Source organism: Pongo abelii, chromosome 17, assembly GCF_028885655.2.
Source record: "Pongo abelii isolate AG06213 chromosome 17, NHGRI_mPonAbe1-v2.0_pri, whole genome shotgun sequence".
In the NCBI taxonomy this organism is placed as follows: Eukaryota; Metazoa; Chordata; class Mammalia; order Primates; family Hominidae; genus Pongo; species Pongo abelii.
This window is the reverse complement of record NC_072002.2, coordinates 51162167-51182979: the sequence shown is the minus strand read 5'-3', so window position 1 is coordinate 51182979 and position 20813 is coordinate 51162167. Positions and strand designations below refer to the sequence as shown.

At 36.9% G+C, this 20813-nt stretch overlaps 2 protein-coding genes and 1 long non-coding RNA gene across 16 annotated transcripts in view; 2 read left to right on the top strand and 1 right to left on the bottom strand.

Moving 5' to 3' along the window:
- The window catches only part of LOC103892970 (uncharacterized), an 88878-nt gene extending 74576 nt beyond the window's left edge, over window positions 1-14302 (top strand). Inside the window, exon 3 of the long non-coding RNA XR_008516098.1 lies at window positions 14115-14302. This is a non-coding gene — a long non-coding RNA (uncharacterized LOC103892970). The remainder of the gene's footprint in view (window positions 1-14114) is intronic.
- Window positions 1-20251, bottom strand: part of KIAA1328 (KIAA1328 ortholog) — a 387444-nt gene extending 367193 nt beyond the window's left edge. For 5 of the 8 annotated variants that reach the window (XM_054537561.2, XM_054537562.2, XM_024235731.3 and 2 more), the window contains exons 1-4: window positions 19923-20226; window positions 14760-14795; window positions 13741-13883; window positions 4689-4783 (exon numbers count right to left, since the gene is read on the bottom strand). In XM_054537561.2, coding sequence (XP_054393536.2) covers window positions 4689-4783; window positions 13741-13883; window positions 14760-14795; window positions 19923-20226 — 578 coding nt within the window. 8 annotated transcript variants of the gene reach the window in all.
- TPGS2 (tubulin polyglutamylase complex subunit 2) overlaps window positions 20105-20813 on the top strand; it is a 53544-nt gene continuing 52835 nt past the window's right edge. For 6 of the 7 annotated variants that reach the window (XM_024235705.3, XM_054537487.2, XM_024235707.3 and 3 more), the window contains exon 1: window positions 20230-20436. In XM_024235705.3, coding sequence (XP_024091473.1) covers window positions 20352-20436 — 85 coding nt within the window. In that variant the 5' untranslated portion in view covers window positions 20230-20351. 7 annotated transcript variants of the gene reach the window in all.

Sequence of the window (20813 nt, the reverse complement as noted above, 5' to 3'; positions counted from 1 at the left end):
TATTTTACCACATTAAAAACACACACATATTATTTTCACTTAAATGATGTGGTAAAATTCATGGCTATAGAAAGTAGAACAGTGGTTACCAGGGGCTGGTGAGAGGAGTAATGAGGAGTTGTTTAATGGACATTGCGTTTCATAGAAGATGAAAGAAGTTCTGAAGACTGGTTGCACAACAATGTGAATGTACTTACCACTACTGAACTGTACACTAAAAAACTGGTTAGAATAGTAAATTTTATGTAGATCTTACTATAATTTTAAAAATTAAATTAAAATATACTAAGACATTTCATGAAAACTACAAATATTTCTGATGATACAAATATATTTAACAAAATAACAAGTAATCAATTCAACGGAGTAAAAATAAAAATAAAAAACAAAACATGACCAAATGAGGCTTAAGCCAGGAACACAAGGTAAATTAAACATTCAAAAATCAATCAATGTAGTTTACCTCATTAATGGAAAAAAATAAAAATCACATGTTCAGCAATAAAAGATAAAAAAAATTGACAAATTCTACTCCAATTTATGACTAAAGATAAAACTCTCAACAAAAATAAATTTTCTCAATTTGATAAAGAACATCCATTAAAACATCTGCAGCTTACATTGTACATAATGGTGAAAGATTTAAGAACAAGAACAAGAAAAGGCAAAGATGTCCACTCATCACTTTCATTCAACATTGTACTGGAAGTACTACCCAATGCAAAAGTGCAAAAAAAAAAAAAAAAAAAAAAAAAAAAAAAAAAAAAAAAAAAAAGCATCTATGGATTGGAAAGGAAAACAGCAAAACTGTTTTTATTTGTAGATGACATCTTTTATGCACAAAATCCAAAGGATTCTACCAAAAAACGACTGTAACAAGCAAATTTTAAAAGGTTGAAGGATACCAAGCCAATATATGTTAAAAACTATTTTTCAAATGAGCAATCAAAAAATTGAATATTGAATGTATAATAAAATTTTTAATAACACCACCTACAATAGTATAAAAGCCATAAAAAACTTTAGGATACATATAACAACTATAACTTGAAAATGACGTATCACTGCCTAGAAAAATTAAAGAAAATGTAAATACATAATAGATAACTTTCTGTAAATTGAAAGACTCAATAATGTTAGTTTTCTTCAAATTGATCTGTATGTCCAATACACTTCATCCAAAATTCCAGGAAACAATTTTCCTTTAGGAATTGACAAGCTGATTCTAAAATTTACAGTGAAATGCAAAAGACCTCAAAGAGTCAAAATAATTTTCAAAAATAAGAACAAAGCTAAAGGATTTACCTGATTTTAAGACAATATAAAATTAATCAAGTCAGTGCAGTGTTGGCATAAGGATAGACATATACATCAGTGAATGAAACAAAGAGTCTAGAAATAAACCTTGCATGTATGTTCAGTTGAGTTTGACAAGGAGGCTAAGGTAATTCTGTAGGAAGTCTTTTCTAACATAGAAAAACAACCTTTGCAATTTGTGATGGGCAGGATTTCATATATAGAGCACTAAAAACCTGGACCACAAAAGGAAAAAATTGATAAACTGAACTTTGTCACAATCCAAAATTTTATCAAAAGAAAGCATTAAGTTAATTATAAAGGAAGCTGCAGACTGAGAATAAAACGCATATTTGACAACTCATATACAGAATATATAAAGAACTCTAATACCTCAATATTAAGAAGAGAACGTGATGGGTGAAAAAAAGGGGAAAAAGATTTGACAGACACTTCACTAAGGAAGAATGACACATTAGTCATGTTACTATAATGTGATTATCACACCAATAATCACATTAGTCACCGGGAAACACTAATTATTTCTACAAGGAGAAACCACTACACTCATTAGAAGGGCTAAAATTTAAAGAAATGACAATACCAAGAGTTGGTGAGAATACAGAATAATGGAACTCACATAAGTTGCTACTGGAAATGTGAAATGGCACAATCACGTTGGGAAGCGGTTTGGAAGTTTCTTATAAAGTTATAGAGCTTAACATATAATTGAGCATTTACTGAAGAAAAATAATTATGTTCATGCAAAAACTTGTGCATGAATGTTTATGGAAGCTTCACTCATAAAAGGCAAAAACCTGAAGAACCCAAATGCCCATTAATAGAAGAAAAGATAAACAAATTAAAGTATGGGCCTATGATGAAATACTATTCAACAATAAAAAATGAGTGCTCATACACAACAACTTGAAAACAACTAAAAACATTATGCTGTAAAATAAGCCACATACACAGGTCAAATATTGTATGATTTCACTTATATGAGTTACATAGATTAGCCAAATTTATAGAGACACACAGAAAAGTGATTACTAGGGGCAAGAGGGAAAGGAGAATGAGGAGGTATTATTGAATGGGTACAATTTCAGTTTGTGATAAAAAAAAAGTTCTGGAGATGGATGGTAGAGATGGTTGCACAGCACTGTGAATGTACTTAATGCCATTGAACTGTACACTTAAAAATAGTTATGATGGTAAATTTTATGTTAGGTGTATTTTACCACCCCCGATCCAAACCATTAGGTAGAGGGAAAAAAGACAGTAAAAGAGTATATACTGTGTGGCCATTTATATGGTGTGCCAGAATACGTAAAACTCAACTATAATAATGGAAACTATATTACTGGTTGCCTGGGATGGGGGAGAAAGGGGAAACAGACTGTAAAAGGTCTAGAGGAAACTATTTGGAGTAACATAAATGCTGTATATCATGAATAGGAAATCTTGTATATCTTACATTTGTCAAACCTCATTGAAATCTACACTTAAAAATTGGTTCATGTTATTGCATGCAAATTGCACTTTGACATATTTATAAATAAACAGATTGATAAGCAAGCAAGTATGCTTGATAAAAAAATAAAATGTAACAGAATAGAAAATAATATACACTATTCTTTCTAGAAAAAAGGTTATGTCTTGTAATGCAAAGAAGGTCGTGACAAGGGGGAAATATATAGTGAAAGGAGCATTTTTAAGATAAAAGAGAAGTAAGTATACTTAACTATTTCAAACCAGATTGAAAATTCAGAGGGAAAAGAACATAAAAACTGGGAATGTTTTGTTGCCACTGCTTTATATGAGATTCTGTTCTCTACATTCTCACGTCAATCAAACAGTCTTGCAAATAAGAAAGCAAAGAAAACAGTTTCAAAGTATGAGTAGACAAAAATAGACAAAGTAGATGGAAATATCCAGTAGAGGAAACTCAGCAAATTTTAAGAAATCAAGAACACATTATTCCCATATACTTGTATGTTAATAGTAAATACAGTAATAATGGGGTTCTTTAGCAGTATATAAGCAGATTTTTACTAATACTGACCTTGTACTAACACACTGACCTTCTATAAAGAAATTACAAAAAAAGAAAACCTAGCATATTTTGTAGGAAGTAGAGGGTTATTAAATACCAAAATGACATGCTCTAATATTTCAGGTATTCTCCAAGTTTTGCAGCTCAAATGAAATGGGTCAGTAGGACAATAACGGCAACGTAGGACCATTAACAAAGAGTCAAATAGCAATAGCTTTTCAATACCATCAAAACATATTTAATAACTCCTCATCAAAGGACTTATTATGTAGTAATAGCCTCACAAGAACATCATCTTCAAATACTGAGGATAACAATGAAATGTTTTCCCAATAAAAGAACACTGAAATTAATGACAACTCTACTTTAGAAAATAGGACAGCCAAAGAATTCTAATGAAAGAGATTACTACTTATCTCAGGTAGCATATCAAATTCAGACTAAGGCATGTACTTTGAATTCTCACACCCTATATTCTGGCTCCCAAAACATCACTTTCTTATAGTCATCTTTGATATCCATGATTCTATGACTTAGAGTAAGGTAATTTTTTAACTTCAGTCTTTTTTAAAACCTCTACAAACTTTATGTTAAGGCTTCAACACAAAATATGTTCAAAACATACCTAATATTGTTATCTTTATTTGCAATTCAATGATAAAAAGTAGTACTATTTTATCAACTTTTATCAACTTTTAGGTATGGTCTCTCCGTAAATTTAACTTTTACAATTTATATTCATCCATTTCTCTATAGATACTCTCATTTATTAAGTACTTTTTAAGACCCCCAAAACTGGGCATGTATATTTGACAAAGAAATTACACATACAAAGTAGATGTGCCTCATATACATCATTAATAAACTGGAATAGTACTCCCAAACAGCTAAGTATCAAAATTCAAAATCCATTAATTGAAAAGCATTAGGAGTTAGCAAGGCAACAACAGATATTCTTGTGAGTGAAATATTTTTTCTTCAGGTGCTGAAGAAAAAATCAAAGGTAACTGCTACGCCTCTGATTACAACAATATCAACCTACTTCAACAGTAGTTTCTAAAACTTCCCGCAATAGATGACCGCTACAAATATTTGCATCAAACAATTGGGAAAGTTAAGTAAATAAGAAAATGTAAATTGGAAAGTAGTTTGCTTTTGATGCTTCTGTTTTAACCTTTTTGGGAGGATTCTGGCATCACAGAATGTCTTTTTTCCAAAACTCTTTGCTACCATAAGATCAAAGATATTAAGTCATCAAAATATATTTGCAATTTTCTGTTTTCAATAAGAGTTGTCTTTTGTATAATAAATCATTTCATATAAGGTTTTATCTCACCTGGCCAGTTCTTTAATTAAGTTTGCAATGCGTCTTTTGTCTTCAAGACATAAATCCTTCAATGATGCACTCTTTATTTCTCCCCTGCAGGAATTCTTAAAAAAAAAAAAAATTTAGTTACACTTTTTCTAAAACCAATTTTTAAATCTTTGCAAGAAACCTAGGTGCAAGGTGAAATTTCTTAGATATCTTTTCTCTGGTGCAACACTGTCTACCTGTTTCAATTTAAACCTACTGTGAACTAAAAACAGGCTAAGGAACTGACTGTCCACTAGGACACTTCGTGAGATTTACACAGAGAAGCAAACAGAAAGTAAAAGCAGATATCCCCCGCTTTAATACTGGGGTTTATTAGGGAAACAACTTTCCCTTTGTGAATGTCATAGAAACAAATACTCAACAGAAGATACTGAGAACTGTTATTACACCATAATCCCCATGCTGCTTAAGGGTATATTAAGATTAGCAGCAGAGGCACCAGTTACTAAGCATTCAAAATATCCTAATGTTCATCCCAAAGAGTACTAAACCAAAGAGTAATAATAGCAATAGCTAACAACTACATCTAGTGCTCACTTCATGCCAGGAATATTGTAAGCACTTTGTACTTACTATTCCATTTCATTTGCACAACAACGCTATTAAGTATTAATAGTTACTATTCCTATTCTACTTTAAGGGTACGTATCCAGGATTATAGCAATTAAATAGCAGAATCAAGACTTAAACACATGTTCCAGAGTCTATGCTCTTTAAACACCATATTACTCTAATCTTTTGTGCTACAAAAAGTTTTCCCCAGCACCTCAGCATCATTAGGAGGGGTCTTTAAAGACATAAACTCAGGGAGTCACGAAGGAATCGTAGGTAACATGTAAAAGGAAGGAGCTATAATTCTTGGCATTTGCGCAACCACCAAAGTTAAGTTAGTCCAATTACCTCTGGTAGCCAAGAACAACTGAAAACCCCTAAAGTGAATCCTGGAAATGGTAATAGCTGAAGGTGGGAAAGAGAGTAGGAAAAAAAAATGGAGAAAAGATGATAATAAAATAAGTTTGGTTTTAGAAATGCTGAATGTAAGATGCCAGCAAGCCATTCATGTGGAAATGTCTAGGCAGGAGGCTGGAAAGATAGGTCTAGCTTTCAAGCTAGAGAAAATCATAAAGATTTAAAAGTCAGTGTATGGTATTATGGATAATGTTAAGATTTTTTATTATTCTTTATACTTTTCTGTTTTAAATTTTTCTTTAATAATTATGTATTTAAAATTAAGAAAAAATATTAGTATTTTAAAAATCATCTACAAGTCCAAGAAAATTGGCATTTGATTTTAATTTCAATTTAAGTAATTGGATTTTAATTTAATTTAAAGTGGCATTTGAAAGGACAAGTGGAGAATCAGAAGCATATAACATTGTAGGAGAAAACAAGAAACAAAAAGTTTCAAGAACAGTGTGGGTTCAACAGTGCTAATGATTAAAAAAGACAAATAGACTGGGGGAAGAAGGCAATGGATTTGGCAATGGAAGAAGTTGCTGATAACCCATGAAAAGACATTTCATTAGTGATGTGCTGAGTAAAAGAACAAAAGAGAAATCTTTGTAACGAGGCAAAAAAAAAAATAGTGGCATTGTGTTAACAACAGCAAAAATCTGAAAACACAAACGTCTATTAACTACAGAATAGTAAAACTGTGGCTGGCATATTGATACAATGAAATCCTAGAGGTACTGGTAGCTATGATACTAACTTCCCCCTCAAAACTACCCTTCCGCCCTCTGTTTTGAGATGCTAAGTCTAAGACTCTGGAAACACCATTTCTCCTTCGCCACCTGGCGCTCTGTTGAACTCTGCCAACACAAAGAACTAGATGAAGACCAGGAAGAAAGAAGTAAGGCTATTTCCTTCCTGTTACTGACAGTGTCACCCCTGAGTTCCTTACCCTGGCAAGTACTGCTGATTCCAGTTTGCAATTTTTTCCAGCCCTTACAGAATCAGCCTTTATCAGGCCTCCTCAGAAATGGCAGTACCAGCCGGGTTGGTGTCCCATCACCAGAGGTCCAAGTTGCAGCTTTAAGGGGACCCTCCTCTAAGCTTCTAAGTTTCAATAATTCCAACTGATTCTGCCCTCTCATCCAGTTCTAGAGATTGTGGTTGTTTCTTATAGTTACTACTTTCATGATACTTTAATGTTCCCTTTTTGCCTTTTTGGTTCTCTAGTACTATTCAATAATTTTTCTTTTAAATATTCTAAGTTAAAATAACTGACTAAACCCTGAGACAGTGAAAAGAAATGAAATATAACTATATACAACATAAAGAAATCTCACGTAACATTGGAAGAGCCATAGAGGGGAAAAAAAAAAAAAAAAAACAAGAAATCTCATGAACATAATATGAAATAAAAAGCAAATCACACAAAAAAAATGGATATGAGCTCATTTATACAAAGTTCCAAATATATGTATGAAATTAAATATTATTTCAAAAAAATGTATTTACACTGTAGGACAGGGCTTGGTAAACCATGGCTGCAAGCTGAATCTGGCCCACTGCCTGTTTTTGTAAACAAAGGTTTATTAAAACACAGCCATGCTCATTCATTTGCATATTGCTTATGGCTCTTTTAATGCTACTGTGGCAGAGTTGAGTTGTTGAGACAGATGTTACGGCCTGCAAAAGTTAAAGTATTTACTACCTGTCCAATTTATAGAAAAAGTCGGCCAACCCCTGATATAGAAAAACAAAAGAATTATAAACATAAAGTTCAGGATAGGAATTACCAAAGAAGAAAACATGATGAGGAAAGGCCACATATCTACAGTCACTTGAGTTACAACAATGGCACAACTGCAATTCAGAGGAGAAAAGAATCCTCTTCCCAATAGATGGTGTTGGGCCAATACTGACAGTCTATTGACCCAATACTGGCAGTCTATGGGCCCAACACCCTCTGTTGGGAAGCGGATTCTCTTCTCTCTGAATTGCAATGAACTGTGACCCTTACTTTACACTACATGTGCATATTACTTCCTGATGAACAGTAGGCTTAACTGTGAAAAATAAAGCAATATGGCCACAAAAGAGAGAGGGAACTTGCTGCAGAGTATAATCAGCTAACAGCGTCCAGTTGCCAAACCTTTGGGATCCACTGCAGTGTTCATGCCAATGCCAATGACTGGGAACAGTAGAGACACTAGAACTGAGCTATTTCTGATCCAAATGGCATCCTCAAAAGGCAGTATTTGCTCTGGGGTTCCTCACTAGCAAAATGGACACTTATCTCAGATTGCATGGCAATCTGAAGTCTGAGGTTCTTCCCAGTCAATCTTCCTTCTTTTCCTCTCCTGTCATAGGTGCCAGACTGTAGTGAAATCTGAAGATTCCTGCTCATTCTACTCTTTATGCTTTATAGGCTTTTCCTTCATTAAATCTCTTCCATTTCTAATTCCATTTTGCGGTCTGCTTCCCATAAGACTTGAACTGACCTAATTACCACTGTGAAATCCTTAATGAATTAAGGATACTCAACATCAATATCAACAAAGACTACACGCAGAAAAAAATCACAAGATGACTGGGCACAGTGGCTCACGCCTATAATCCCAGCACTTTCGGAGGCACAAGGTCAGGAGTTCAAGAAGAGCCTGGTCAACATAGTGAAACCTCGTCTCTATTTATACAAAAATCAGCTGGGCATGGTGGTGCGTTCCTGTAATCCCAGCTAGTTGGGAGGCTGAGGCATGAGAATTGCTTAAACCAGAACCCAGGAGGCAGAGGTTGCAGGGAGCCGAGACCGCGCCACTGTACCTGGGCTACAGAGCGAGACTCTGTCAAAAAAAAAAAAAAAAAAAAAAAAAAATCACAAGACATGCTCTTCAATGGAAAAAAGGAAAAGAAAAAGCACATCACCATTGCTAGTCTTAAGAAAAAGCATACATAGACACATATACCCCCCACAATGTAGGACATCCTCTTCTAGCCCAGATGGAATAACACAGACCAAATTTACCCTAGTTTCAGAAAACAAAACAAAACAAAACAAAAACCTGACCAAAAAAACAGGAAACAATAGTTTTCATTGGATGGCAGGCAACACAGAATGATCACTGGAATTGCAGAAACAAACAAGGTGAGCCCTACAACTGTCCCAGCTAACTGCTGTGGAGAGTTTTCAGGGCTAAGGTAAGTAAACCCAGACAGAGCCCAGCAATCTCCCTGAGTTGAAAAGATACAGCTGGGAGTACAGGAAAGCCAAGGTTTCTAGTGTTTGCAGGGCAAAGTAATGGCAAGGATAGAGCTGCATAGGAGAGCTCCAGGGATCTGCAGAATCCCCTCGCGTCAACTACTGAGCACTGACCAGCATATGTATGTGAGAAAACTACTCATCCCAGGGAAAGAGCCCAAAATGAACAGTGGAAACAACTTCTGTAGCTAATACAGCATAGGAGAACAGTCTGTTCCCATCAGCCAGAGAGGAAAACCTTGTAATTTAAGGGGCATCAGGAAGAGTATTCAAAAGGGTATGGCCTACAATGGGCAAAATTACCCCTATACTAAAAGCTGCTCTGGCACCACTTTTAAAAGCTCAAAACGAAGCTTGGAAAGAATCAAATTGCTTCCAAATAACTTATCACTGTCTCAGAACCCAAAAAGGCAAAATGCATACTGTCTTGTGACATCCAATAAAAGACAACCAAGCAGAAAAATACAGCCTATAATTAGGAGAAAAATTGCTCAGTTGAAACCTATCCACAAATGACTTGGATGATAGAATTCATAGTCAAGAATATTGAAACAGTTATTATAACTATGTTCCATATGTTCAAGAACCTAGAAGAAAGCATGTCAAGTAGCCATATGGAAGATGTAAATAAAAATAAGAGACCGAAACTGAACTTCTAAAGATAAAACTACATTGTTTCATATGAAAAACATACTGGATGAGATTAGTGGCAGATTAGACATTGCAGAATGTTAATGAATTTGAAGACATAGCAACAGCAATACAAACTATCCAAGGATAAACAAAAAAATTTTTTAATGAAAAAAATATGAACAGAGGATCAGAGAGCTGAGAGGGTAACTTCAAGAGGCCTAGTATTTCTGTAACTAAGGTCACTAGAAAGAGAGGGAAACAAAAATATCTGGAGAAACAATGGCTGAAACATTTCCCAATTTGATGAAAACTATAAACCCACAGTCCCAAAAAGCTCAACAAACCTCAAACAAAAGAGATACCTTAAAAATTACTCCAAGGTAGGATGGGCATGGTGGCTCATGCCTGTAATCTCAGCACTTTGGGAGGCCAAGGCAGGCAGATAACGAGGTCAGGAGTTCGAGACCAGCCTGACCAACATGGTGAAACCCCATCTCTACTAAAAATACAAAAATTAGCTGGGTGTGGTGGTGCGCACCCGTAATCCCAGCTACTCAGGAGGCTGAGGTAGGAGAATCACTTGAACCTGGGAAGCGGAGGTTGCAGTAAACCAAGATCATACCACTGCATTCTAGCCTGGGTGACACAGCAACACTCTATCTCAAAAAAAAAAAAATTACTCCAGGGTATACTATAACCAAATTGCTCAAAACCAGTGATAAGAAGAAAATCTTAAAAGCAGCCATATTTAAACACATACACACAGAAAAATAAGGAGGAATAAAAATGACAGCCAACTTCTTAAAAACAATACAAGCTAGGCAACAGTGCAGCAATATCTTTAAAGCACTGAATGGATAAAAATATCAGCTCAGAATTCTATAACCAGTAAAAATATCTTTTGAAAAGGAAAGAGAAATAAAGACTTTTCAGGCATACATGAGCTGAAAAAATTCTTTTCCTAGCATACCTGAACTAGTGTTAAAGGAAGTCTTTTAGGAAATCTGGACACACGCAAAAGAATGAAAACACCAGAAATGGTAACTACATGAGTAGATTTAAAAGACTTCTGTTGCATTTGTAAAATTTCTTTAAAAGGCAATTAAAATAAAACACATCCAAAATGGTATGACGGCATCCAATAAGAATATGTGAACTATCTCTATTCACAGACAACTTCATCTTATATAGAGAAAATGGTAAGGAATTCACAAAAGAACTATTAGATTAGAAATAGTTTGATAAAGTTGCAGGATACAAGATCAATTCACAAATCAACTGAATTTCTATATACTGGCAATAAACAATCCAACAGTGAAATTCAGAAACAACTGTGTTTCTAATAACATCAAAAAGTATAAAACACTTGCTGATTCTATAATGCCTATGGAAACACAGGGACCCAAAATAGCCAAAACAATCTTGAAAAAGAAGAAGTTGGAGGACTTATACTTCCTAATTCCAAAAATAAAAATATAAATCAATGGAACAGAAAACAGAGAGTCCAGAAATAAACCCTTACACTTATGGTCAACAGATATTTTACAAGGGTGCCAAGAAATAAAAAGGGGAAAGGACAGTTTTTTTAACAAATTATGCTGGGACAACTGGATATCTACATGCAAAGGAATAAAGTTAAACTACCACCTCACACCATATACAAAAATTAACTCAAAATGGAATGAGAACTGAATGTAGGAGTTAAACCTTTAAAACTCTTAGAAAAAAATATAGGCAGAAATATTTGTGACCTTGGATTAGGCAACAATTTCTCAGATATGACACCAAAGCAAAGGAGACAGAAGAAAACACTAGATAAATTGAACTTCATCAAAATTTAAACTTCTGTGCTTCAAAGAACACCAATAAAAAAGTGAAAAGGCAACGCATAGAATGAGAAAAAATATTAGCAAATAATGTATCTGATAAGGGACTTGTAAATGGAATTTAGAAAAAACTCATAACAGTACATAGACAAACAACTCAGTTAAAAAAGGATATGACTAGATATTTGTCTGAAGAAGATATACAAATAGCCAAGAAGCACATAAAAACATGCTCATCATCATTTAGTCATTAAGGAAATGCAAATCAAAATCACATTGAATTACCACTTCACACCCACTAGGATGGCCATCCTCAAAAAAGATGCACATAAATGTTGGCAAGAATGTGGAGAAATCTGAATCCTCATACATTGCTAGTCGAATGTAACATGGTGTAACCACTTTAAAAAATAGTTTGGAATTTTATCAAAAGGTTAAACATAAAACTACATGACACAGCAATTCACTTTTAGGTATATACACAAGAGAACTGAAAATATACGTCTACACAAAAACTTGTATACGAATGATCACGGAAGAATTATTCATAATAGCTAAAAAGTTGAACATGTCCATTGACTGATAAATGGATAAACAAAATGTATATTCAGACATAAAAAGGAATGAAGTAATGATACAGCATAGATGAACCTTGAAATCATTATGCTAAATCAAAGAAGCCAGTCACAAAAGGCCACATATTATGTGATTTCCTTTTATATGCAACATCAATAACAAGCCAGAGACTGAAAGTAGATTAGTGTTTGCTAGGGGCTGAGATGACTGGGGAATGAGAAGTGCCTAATTGGTAAGGGGTTTCTTTCTAGAGTGATAAAAATGTTTTGAAACTAGATTGTGGTGATGGATCCACAACTCTGTGAATATAAACACATACAAAATCAAAATAATAAACTGTACACTTTAAAAAGGTGAATTTTATATGCAAATTATATCTCAATTTGAAAAAAAGAGAGTTGACTAAAGCAAAAGTAATATGTATTTTGCGGTCTGTGCATATACGTAAAATGTATGACAATATCAAAAAAGTCAGGAGGTGAGAAATAAAGTACAGTGTTGAAAGGTCCTTAAACTATAGGTAATGTGGGAAAATATCACTTGATAATAGGCTATGATAAATGAAAGATGTATACTATAATCTCTAAAGAAGCCACTGAAATAATCCAATCAAAAGTTATAGCCAATAGGACAAAAATATGAACTTAATCTAAAAGAAGGCTATTGTTCAATGTAAAACAAATCAACCATTATGTGAAAAAACATTTTTAACTTTTTTTGATAAGAACCTGCAAATTCAACTATTCACACCCCAGTGTGAAGTGAGTACACTGGTACAAGTAACATAAAGTAGGCCTTGTGATTCATTCATAAAATCCTGTAGTAATAAATGAGGCACTGGAAATATCTTTGAGAACATAATTCACAGACTGAAAAAAGTTTTCTATAAAAGGTCTGAAAGTAAATGTTTTTAGCTTGTGGGCATGCAGTCTCTGTAGCAACTCTGCTATTGTAACACAAAAGCAACCATAAACAATTATGAAAAACAATGAGCACGGCTATATTCCAAAAAACCTTTATTTATAAAACAGGCAGAAGGATTTGGTCCACAGGTTATAGATTCCAGAACATTCATATACAAGTTTTGTGTAGACATCCTAGTGAGTGTGAAGTGGTATTGAACAACTCTGGTTGCAGAGGGAAAATATAACAAAAATTAAAGTAAAATAAGCCAGTCAGATAGGACATGTGCCAAAGGAATGCACCAATACTATTACTGTGCCACGTCATTGATTTGTCCCTCATCTTTATGAGGGACAAATCAATGACGTGGCACAGTAATAGTAAGAAAGATAAAGATATGATAAAGTTTCAAAAGTAATAATCTTTATGATATTATTTTCAAAGTGAGGGAAATAATAATAAGGGCTAATTTTCTTTAATAATGTATCTTTCTTATGTAAAAGGGATCATCTATCAAATAAATTCACAAGAATAAAAATCAAAAAGGATACCTAATTAAAAAGCAATTCTCATCAGTTTGATTTACTAATGCCACACAGATCAGAATGTAGTTCTTTTGAGACATATCAAGATAATACATTATCATGGCTAACGCTTAAAGCAAGTCAGATGTTTTGGAGCAAAACCCTTGAGTAATCTAGATAATTTAGGCTCAAACCTGGCATCATCAAAGGATCCTGGAATCCTCTGTATCTTTCAAGAATGTTTGTTGATCACCTAGTATATTTTCAAAGGTTCTTCTACCCTTTTTGGTCAGCACTCATAAAGACTGGAGAGCAAGGAAAAAAAAGACTAAAAAAATACTAACCTGTTCATCTACTGAATCTCCTGTGCCTTTTAAGGACTCCATGGAGACTGACACATCAGTCACCCTGGAAGTCTTAAGTTTAACATCAGCTTTTGGACTCATCAGCTTGTGTCTTGATCTGACATTTCCTTCAGCAGATATTCCTAAGGATTTCCATTAAACAAGATTTCAAAATTATATCTTATTATCTTAAACCCTCCCCCATCAACTCCTTCCTTGGAATCCTCTAGTTTAAGGGACCTCATGGAGGAAACTCTCTTACTTTATAAATTTAATTTCAAAGCTCTTAATATATGAATCATAAAAAGAATATGTTTTAAAGAAATACACTAAAGATTGAATTGAAATTTGTTTTTATTTTTATTTTTTTAAAGAGACAGGGTCTTCCTATGTCTATCCAGGCTGGACTCGAACTCCTGGGCTCAAGCAATCCTCCCACCTCAGCCTCTGGAGTAGCTGGAACTACAGGATCAAGCAACCACATCCAGCTTAACTGAAATATTTGTAAAGGGTACTGTAAATATTCATAAGTCACATTAAACCCAATAAATTACAATATGCCAAATATATGTTAACTTAGGGGAAATCAATGATATTTTTCACCCTATATAATGAGGGTGCCTTCAATAGTTGCTTTACTACCATCTAGTTACAACCATTAAACTTGACGTGTCTCTTACATATACCCTGTATCAAGCAGTAGTCACACTTTTATTTGAAATATTAAATTTGGCTATCATTTGTAAAAGAAAAAATAAGAAAAGAATCTTTTGCCCCTTACCACATGAAGTGTTCTACAAGTTCATTAAAAGCTGATTGGGCCAGCCAATCCCAAAGATAAGCCAGTATTTCAAACATTAATAGGGTTATGACAAATATTCAAAAAACAAATTTTAGGTTTTGATGTACTGCTCTGCATCCAGTTATTTATACCTGCAACATTGTTCTAATAGTTTTATTTTCTTCTAACATTTAAGGACCAAAGTAAGCTTCCCAAATTTTAACATAGAAAATCATACCTGGAATGTACACTACTGATTGTTCTTCATCAGAAACTATGCAGGAGAACATGAAGGAAAATACAATAATATTATCCAGCATCCAAATGCTGCTTCTGTTCTGTATACCTCTTATAATTCATAATTTCTTTTGACCTGGGAATTTATAACTAACTTTTAAAAACAAAGTTAGAAAGCAAAGTAATTGAATTAAAAACAAAGTTAGAAAGCAAAGTAATTGAATTAAATGTAGCAAAATTAATATTCTCTAAAAGTTCACCTTTATATATTCAGAACTACACCTCTTATAAAAATCTTGGAAGGTCTTGTTCCATGAAACTTTTATCCACTCTCAAGTGGGTTACCCTGCAATATATACTCTACTATTAGGTTCCTTTCCTTTTCCTTTCCTTTTGTAAACAAAAAGTTAAGTGCTCCAGTTTGGTCATTATTGAGGAACTGACAATTCTGAAGAGTAAATAATTTCAAGATAGGCTTTAGCTTTGAAGAACAAACACTGAGGGCAAGTCAATCACGCAAACACAAAGACATTATTTATTCTTCTACAGTGCATTCATAAAATATCCCAAGAAGCCCTACTATTTAAAAAGTAGAAGAAATTTAAGACAAAAAGAACTACTTTGAATTTCAAAAGGAGAAATTTAGAAAGGCTATGATTATAACACACTGTTTTCAACTGTCACCTTGATCCAACTCAACTTTTCCTCTCCCAGGATTATTGCAATAAGCTCCTAACTGCTCTCTGTCACTTCTGTGCATGTTCCCTTAACAGCCTATTTTTTCACACAGTGGTTAGAATGATCCTTTTAATAGTTATGCCATTTCTAATTTAGATTAAAAGCCAAAGTATTAACAACAGCCTACAATGCTCAAGATCTGATCCCTATAACTTGTTACATCTCTGATCTCACTCCCTACTATTCCTCTCACTCATTCCTGGCTTTCTTATAATTGTTAACGAGCTATGCAAGCTCCTACCTTACAGCTTCTGCATGTATGATTTCTTCTACCCAGGAAGCTCTTTCCTTAAATATCTTCATGGCTCACTTTAGGACTTACGTCATATGTCATGTCATGTCACCTTCTGATTGAAGCCTTCACTTCCTAACCATACAGGTACTTGAAATTGCAAAACTCTCTCTTCCCGCAACCTACCTACCTCCCCCTACTACCTGCCTCTTTCCTGCTTTATTTTTTCTCCACAGCACCAATATCATTGAACATAGGCCAGACGCAGTGGCTCACGTCTGTAATCCCAGCACTTTGGGAGGCCGAGGTGGGCGGATCATGAGGTCAGGAAATCGAGACCATCCTGGCTAACACGGTGAAACCCCATCTCTACTAAAAATGTAAAAAAAAAAAATTAGCCGGGCATGGTGGCGGGTGCCTGTAGTCCCAGCTACTCCAGAGGTTGAGGCAGGAGAATGGTGTGAACCCGGAAGGCAGAGCTTGCAGTGAGCTGAGATGGCGCCACTGCACTCCAGCCTGGGCAACAGAGCGAGACTCTGACTCAAAAAAAAAAAAAAATCATTGAACATATATTTTCCTTATTCATGACCTGATCTCATCTCACTAAAATGTAAGCACCAAGAGGGTGATGATTTTTGTTTTATTTTGTTCAGTGTTGTACCCTCAAACATAAAAGAATGTCTGGCTCCATCTATGAAAGAATAAAATTGGTATTGATTTAATTTTACGAGGCGTTGTCCAACAACCTTATATGTTATATTTCTGTGATTCAAAATATGCAAACAGAACTTTTTTTTTTTTTTTTTTGAGATGGAGTCTCGCTCTGTCACCCAGGCTGGAGTGCAGCGGTGTGATCTCAGCTCACTGCAACCTCCACCTCCCAGGTTCAAGCAATTCTCTGCCTCAGCCTCCCGAGTAGCTGGGATTACAGGTGCCTGCCGCCACACCCGGCTAATTTTTTTGTAGTTTTAGTAGAGACAGGCGTTTCATCATGTTGGCCAGACTGGTCTTCAACTCCTGACCTTGTGATCCACCTGCTTTGGCCTCCCAAAGTGCTGGGATTACAGGTGTGAGCCACCGCAACTGGCCAACAAAACCTTTTACTTTCAGCTACATCCATGCCAAATTTCTTTTCAAATATATAAAATTCTAAATAAACTACTTCAATATTTTTAATAACAATATTTGAAATTGCCTCTATCCTTTCTAATAATTTGTAATGTATTTTCATCTCATTATATTAAGAACCCAAATATTTACCTCCTTCAAATCTAGAATTTCCCAACAAATGTATATTTTATGGGGAAGTCAAACAGACACATTATATACCAAATGTATAGTGGGCCTACTAGCAGGTCAATTCTAGATTATTTATAATACCTAAAACAATGTACATGCTATATAAATAGTAGTTAAATTGTAAAGTTTAATTTGTATTTTTTTGTGTGCTACTTCTTTTTTTTTCCTCAAATATTTTCCATCCACATTTGAATGAATCAGCAGATACAGAGGGCTAACTGTAATTAGAAACCCAGGCAGAAGTGGTAGAGAGGAAGATGCACCTCTATCCCAGACCTCCAGGATTTGAAGGAAATAAGCTCAGTACTGCCCATTCTACTCTAATCTGCTGAGTTTTGCCAGCAATACATGTATATGTAATTATTATCAACCACAGAGACTTTCTGGGCTAATATATTATTTTTACCACAACATAAAGTCTTTGTTTCCATTTGAAAACTCAACAGCAGAGATTATATTGCAATGTTTTGACCAGGTCACTTGCAGTTCATATTTTTTAATATCAAGTCCGTGATACTGCTAACGGTAATACACTTGAGTGCATTTAAGCAGTCAAATTTAGGTACTGCTGAAACACTAACTCATTCTGACATTACTAGGAACTGTAATGAAGGACAAAGGCAACTTAAACTGAAGGAGCATATTTTGCTGGAATATTTAACCCATAACATGACAACACTACACACTCATTGTTTACAGATGAGGTACTAAAACATTCCTTGTGCAAAACAGCACTCCTGAATCATACTGTGCAGGAGATGCATAACTCACAACAACAACAATAAAAAAAAAAGGTGCCATTCAGTCACAGATGACCTGTCCTCTCATGATGGAAACATCAAGGACTAAGAAATCTCTCCATCACATTTCTCTAAATGTTTAGGTGAAGTATTGAAAATCTTTTTTCAATAGTGTGAAAAGAATACCAGATTATAGGTACTTACTTTTTGGTCTTTTTCTATTGAAAATTCTACTATAAAGGCTCTAGGGTGGTCTGGGAAATAATCAATATGACAAACGAATCAAGATGCAAAGATATGTAACTAAATCAAATGATTAATAACTATCATTATGCTTTTCAGCAAATATTCAGTAACAAATTTACATTTGACATTGCTTACAGTGACATTCTCTATAGAGATTTAAAATGAAAATATCTGAGGCTCGATGTTAACTGGTCATTACGTGGAATAGGCTGGGGGCAAAGGTGACACTAGCAACCTTGCAATTCCTTTCATACATCTGAATTAGATCTTATAGGATATAATCGCCACCATTCTTCCCCTGTACAATTTCAATTCCTCACTATCTATGAGAAGACGAATATTTTACATTAAATTTTGGGAGTCAGAATACAAGAGATAAGGGAGTATATATGACTTCTACATAAAATAGGGAGTGATATAACTACATGAGTAAGTGAAAGTACTGGGTGCGAAGACCAAGAGCTTAGGTTCAGTCCATATATCTATTAATAAACTTACTCAGTCCCATTGCAATAGCTTGTCCCCCCCAAACCATAGATTCTATATTTGAACAGCACCATAGGATGCTATAAGCTAATAACCTTCAAGTATCTTCTCCATCACAAAATCCTGGCAATGCAGAAGCAGTGTTTCTTGAGAAAAGACTTATCCCAATTTCCTAACTTCCTAATTCAGCCCAGTTGTCCACAGTGCACATATTCTCTTCTGATAGGTAAAGGAAAAAGTAATTAATTTGCACACTGCGCTAGTATGCTTTCATCCACAGTGTATGTACATGATTTCATTTGCTTTTCACCAACCTATCAGAGACAAATGGTAATTATGTCTAGTAAGTGCAAACACTAAACACGAGCAGCACAGAACACAAACATATCCCTCTCTCTACACATGACACTAATCCTAGTAACTCAACAGAGGAGTTGATAACACAGTTTTGTAAGTTTCACTGGGAGCTAAGAATGCCCAGTGATTCTGCCAAAGGTAACAGCAACGCCTCAAATAATGCCATCACCAATCCTAGCAAACACAAAAAGAGCTGCCTCTGCAAGCACTCAGTAACACTGATTGCCGTCCCTCTTTCAAGTAACCCCTCCAGGGAACGTGAAGTAAATTATCAGGACCAAAGCTCAAGCGAGAAGAGTCTACCTACTCCAAGGAAAGAAACACTCCTGTCACACAAACATCTCATCACTGCTGCTGAACTGGTAATACTGCCACTGGACTAAAAAGTTCCACTGCTTCTCCACCTCACAACGATTCAAGAACTTCAGTGACTGCCAGTGACCCACACTCTACACCTAAGTCAACAATACTTCTAGGCACAATGATTCCCATCTTACGCAGTAACCGGCACCACCAGGCCACATCCCAGTAACCAAGCTCTACACCTCTCCTAAAACCCCAGTATTAAAATACATCATCACTGGAGGGCCTTTTAAGTCCGAAAGGTCCTGACTTGCTCCTAGCAATGCAGACTAAGGACAATCCTAAATCAAAACAAAAAGGCTCCCTGTCCAGCCAACACCCACTCCTCCCTCAACTTCGAGCTCGCTCCGCACACTGAAGTCAACCTGGGGGCACTCTGACAGGGTGGGCAGAGGGACCTCGGAGGGCCCTCCCAGCCCTAGACTGAGCCTGGACTCAAGGCTATCCTTCTCGAGCTCACCGCTAGTGAGGACTGGGAAGCATCTGCGCCGTGTCCCCACACCTGGAGACAGTACCAGTCTCTCGGCCACCTAACACCCAAGCAAGGGGAAAGCCCAGCACCTAGACTGAGGCCGAGCAGCACGTCCCCATCCCCGGGGTTAGTTCGGAGCTTCTCCTCCCCTCTCAGACTGCCACGCGACGGCTCACCCCTCGCCGTCCCGTGGAGGGCGCCGGCGCCCCCTGTCAGGCGGGCAAAGGATACAGTCCCGGCTCCAGAACGCCGCGGCATTGCGGCGGGAGGGGCCCGCCAGGTCCGCCATCTTGAAACAACCGCCACTCGGGGCGTCGCGCCGGGGCCGCCACGCCTCGGCTTGCAGGCTCGGTCTCCATTGGTCGCACCACGCAGAGGCCCGCCCCCGCCTGCGCGGCCGGCCCCTGCGGGGCGAGAGGGTCGGGGCGAAAGGGAAGCTACGTCCCGGAGGTGCGGTGTGGGGCACCGGGCGGGGCCGCGGGAACTGGCGCCCCACGGAGCTGCTGCTGTCAGACCAACCCCGGGTCCCCATCATCACTGCGCCGCGCTCTCAGGCGCCGAGAACTACCGTTCCCGGCATGCCATGAACTTGGCCTCGGCGCTGAGGCGGGGTCCGGCCCTCCACCCGCTCCCGCCCCGCGCGGATCGGGTTCGCGAGCCATGGAGGAGGAGGCATCGCCCCCGGGGCTGGGCTGCAGCAAGCCGCACCTGGAGAAGCTGACCCTGGGCATCACGCGCATCCTAGGTGAGGAATGGGGGCACGGTGCCGAGAGGGTGTGGAGGAGAAGGAAGGAGGAGCGGAGGGATGAGGTGCGGGGTGGGCGGCGCGACGCTGGCCCCAGAACAGGAGTGGACATCGCTACTGGGACTTCCGTTGTTACGGAGGAAAGTGGGGGACCTGGGTTTGTGATTAGGCCTTGAAAGTGTTTGCCAGGAGTGTTCGGAGACAGCTGGGAAGCCTGAAGGTTCCCCCACTCACCGCCACCCAAGGTCCCACCCAGGAAGGACGGGCAAAGACGTGCAAAGGGAACACGGCAAGCACCTGACGGTTGGGAGATTGTATCTCCCCCCAGGAGGCATTCTTAGCCAGGGCATTATCCCCGAAACCCAAGACCTTTCTCT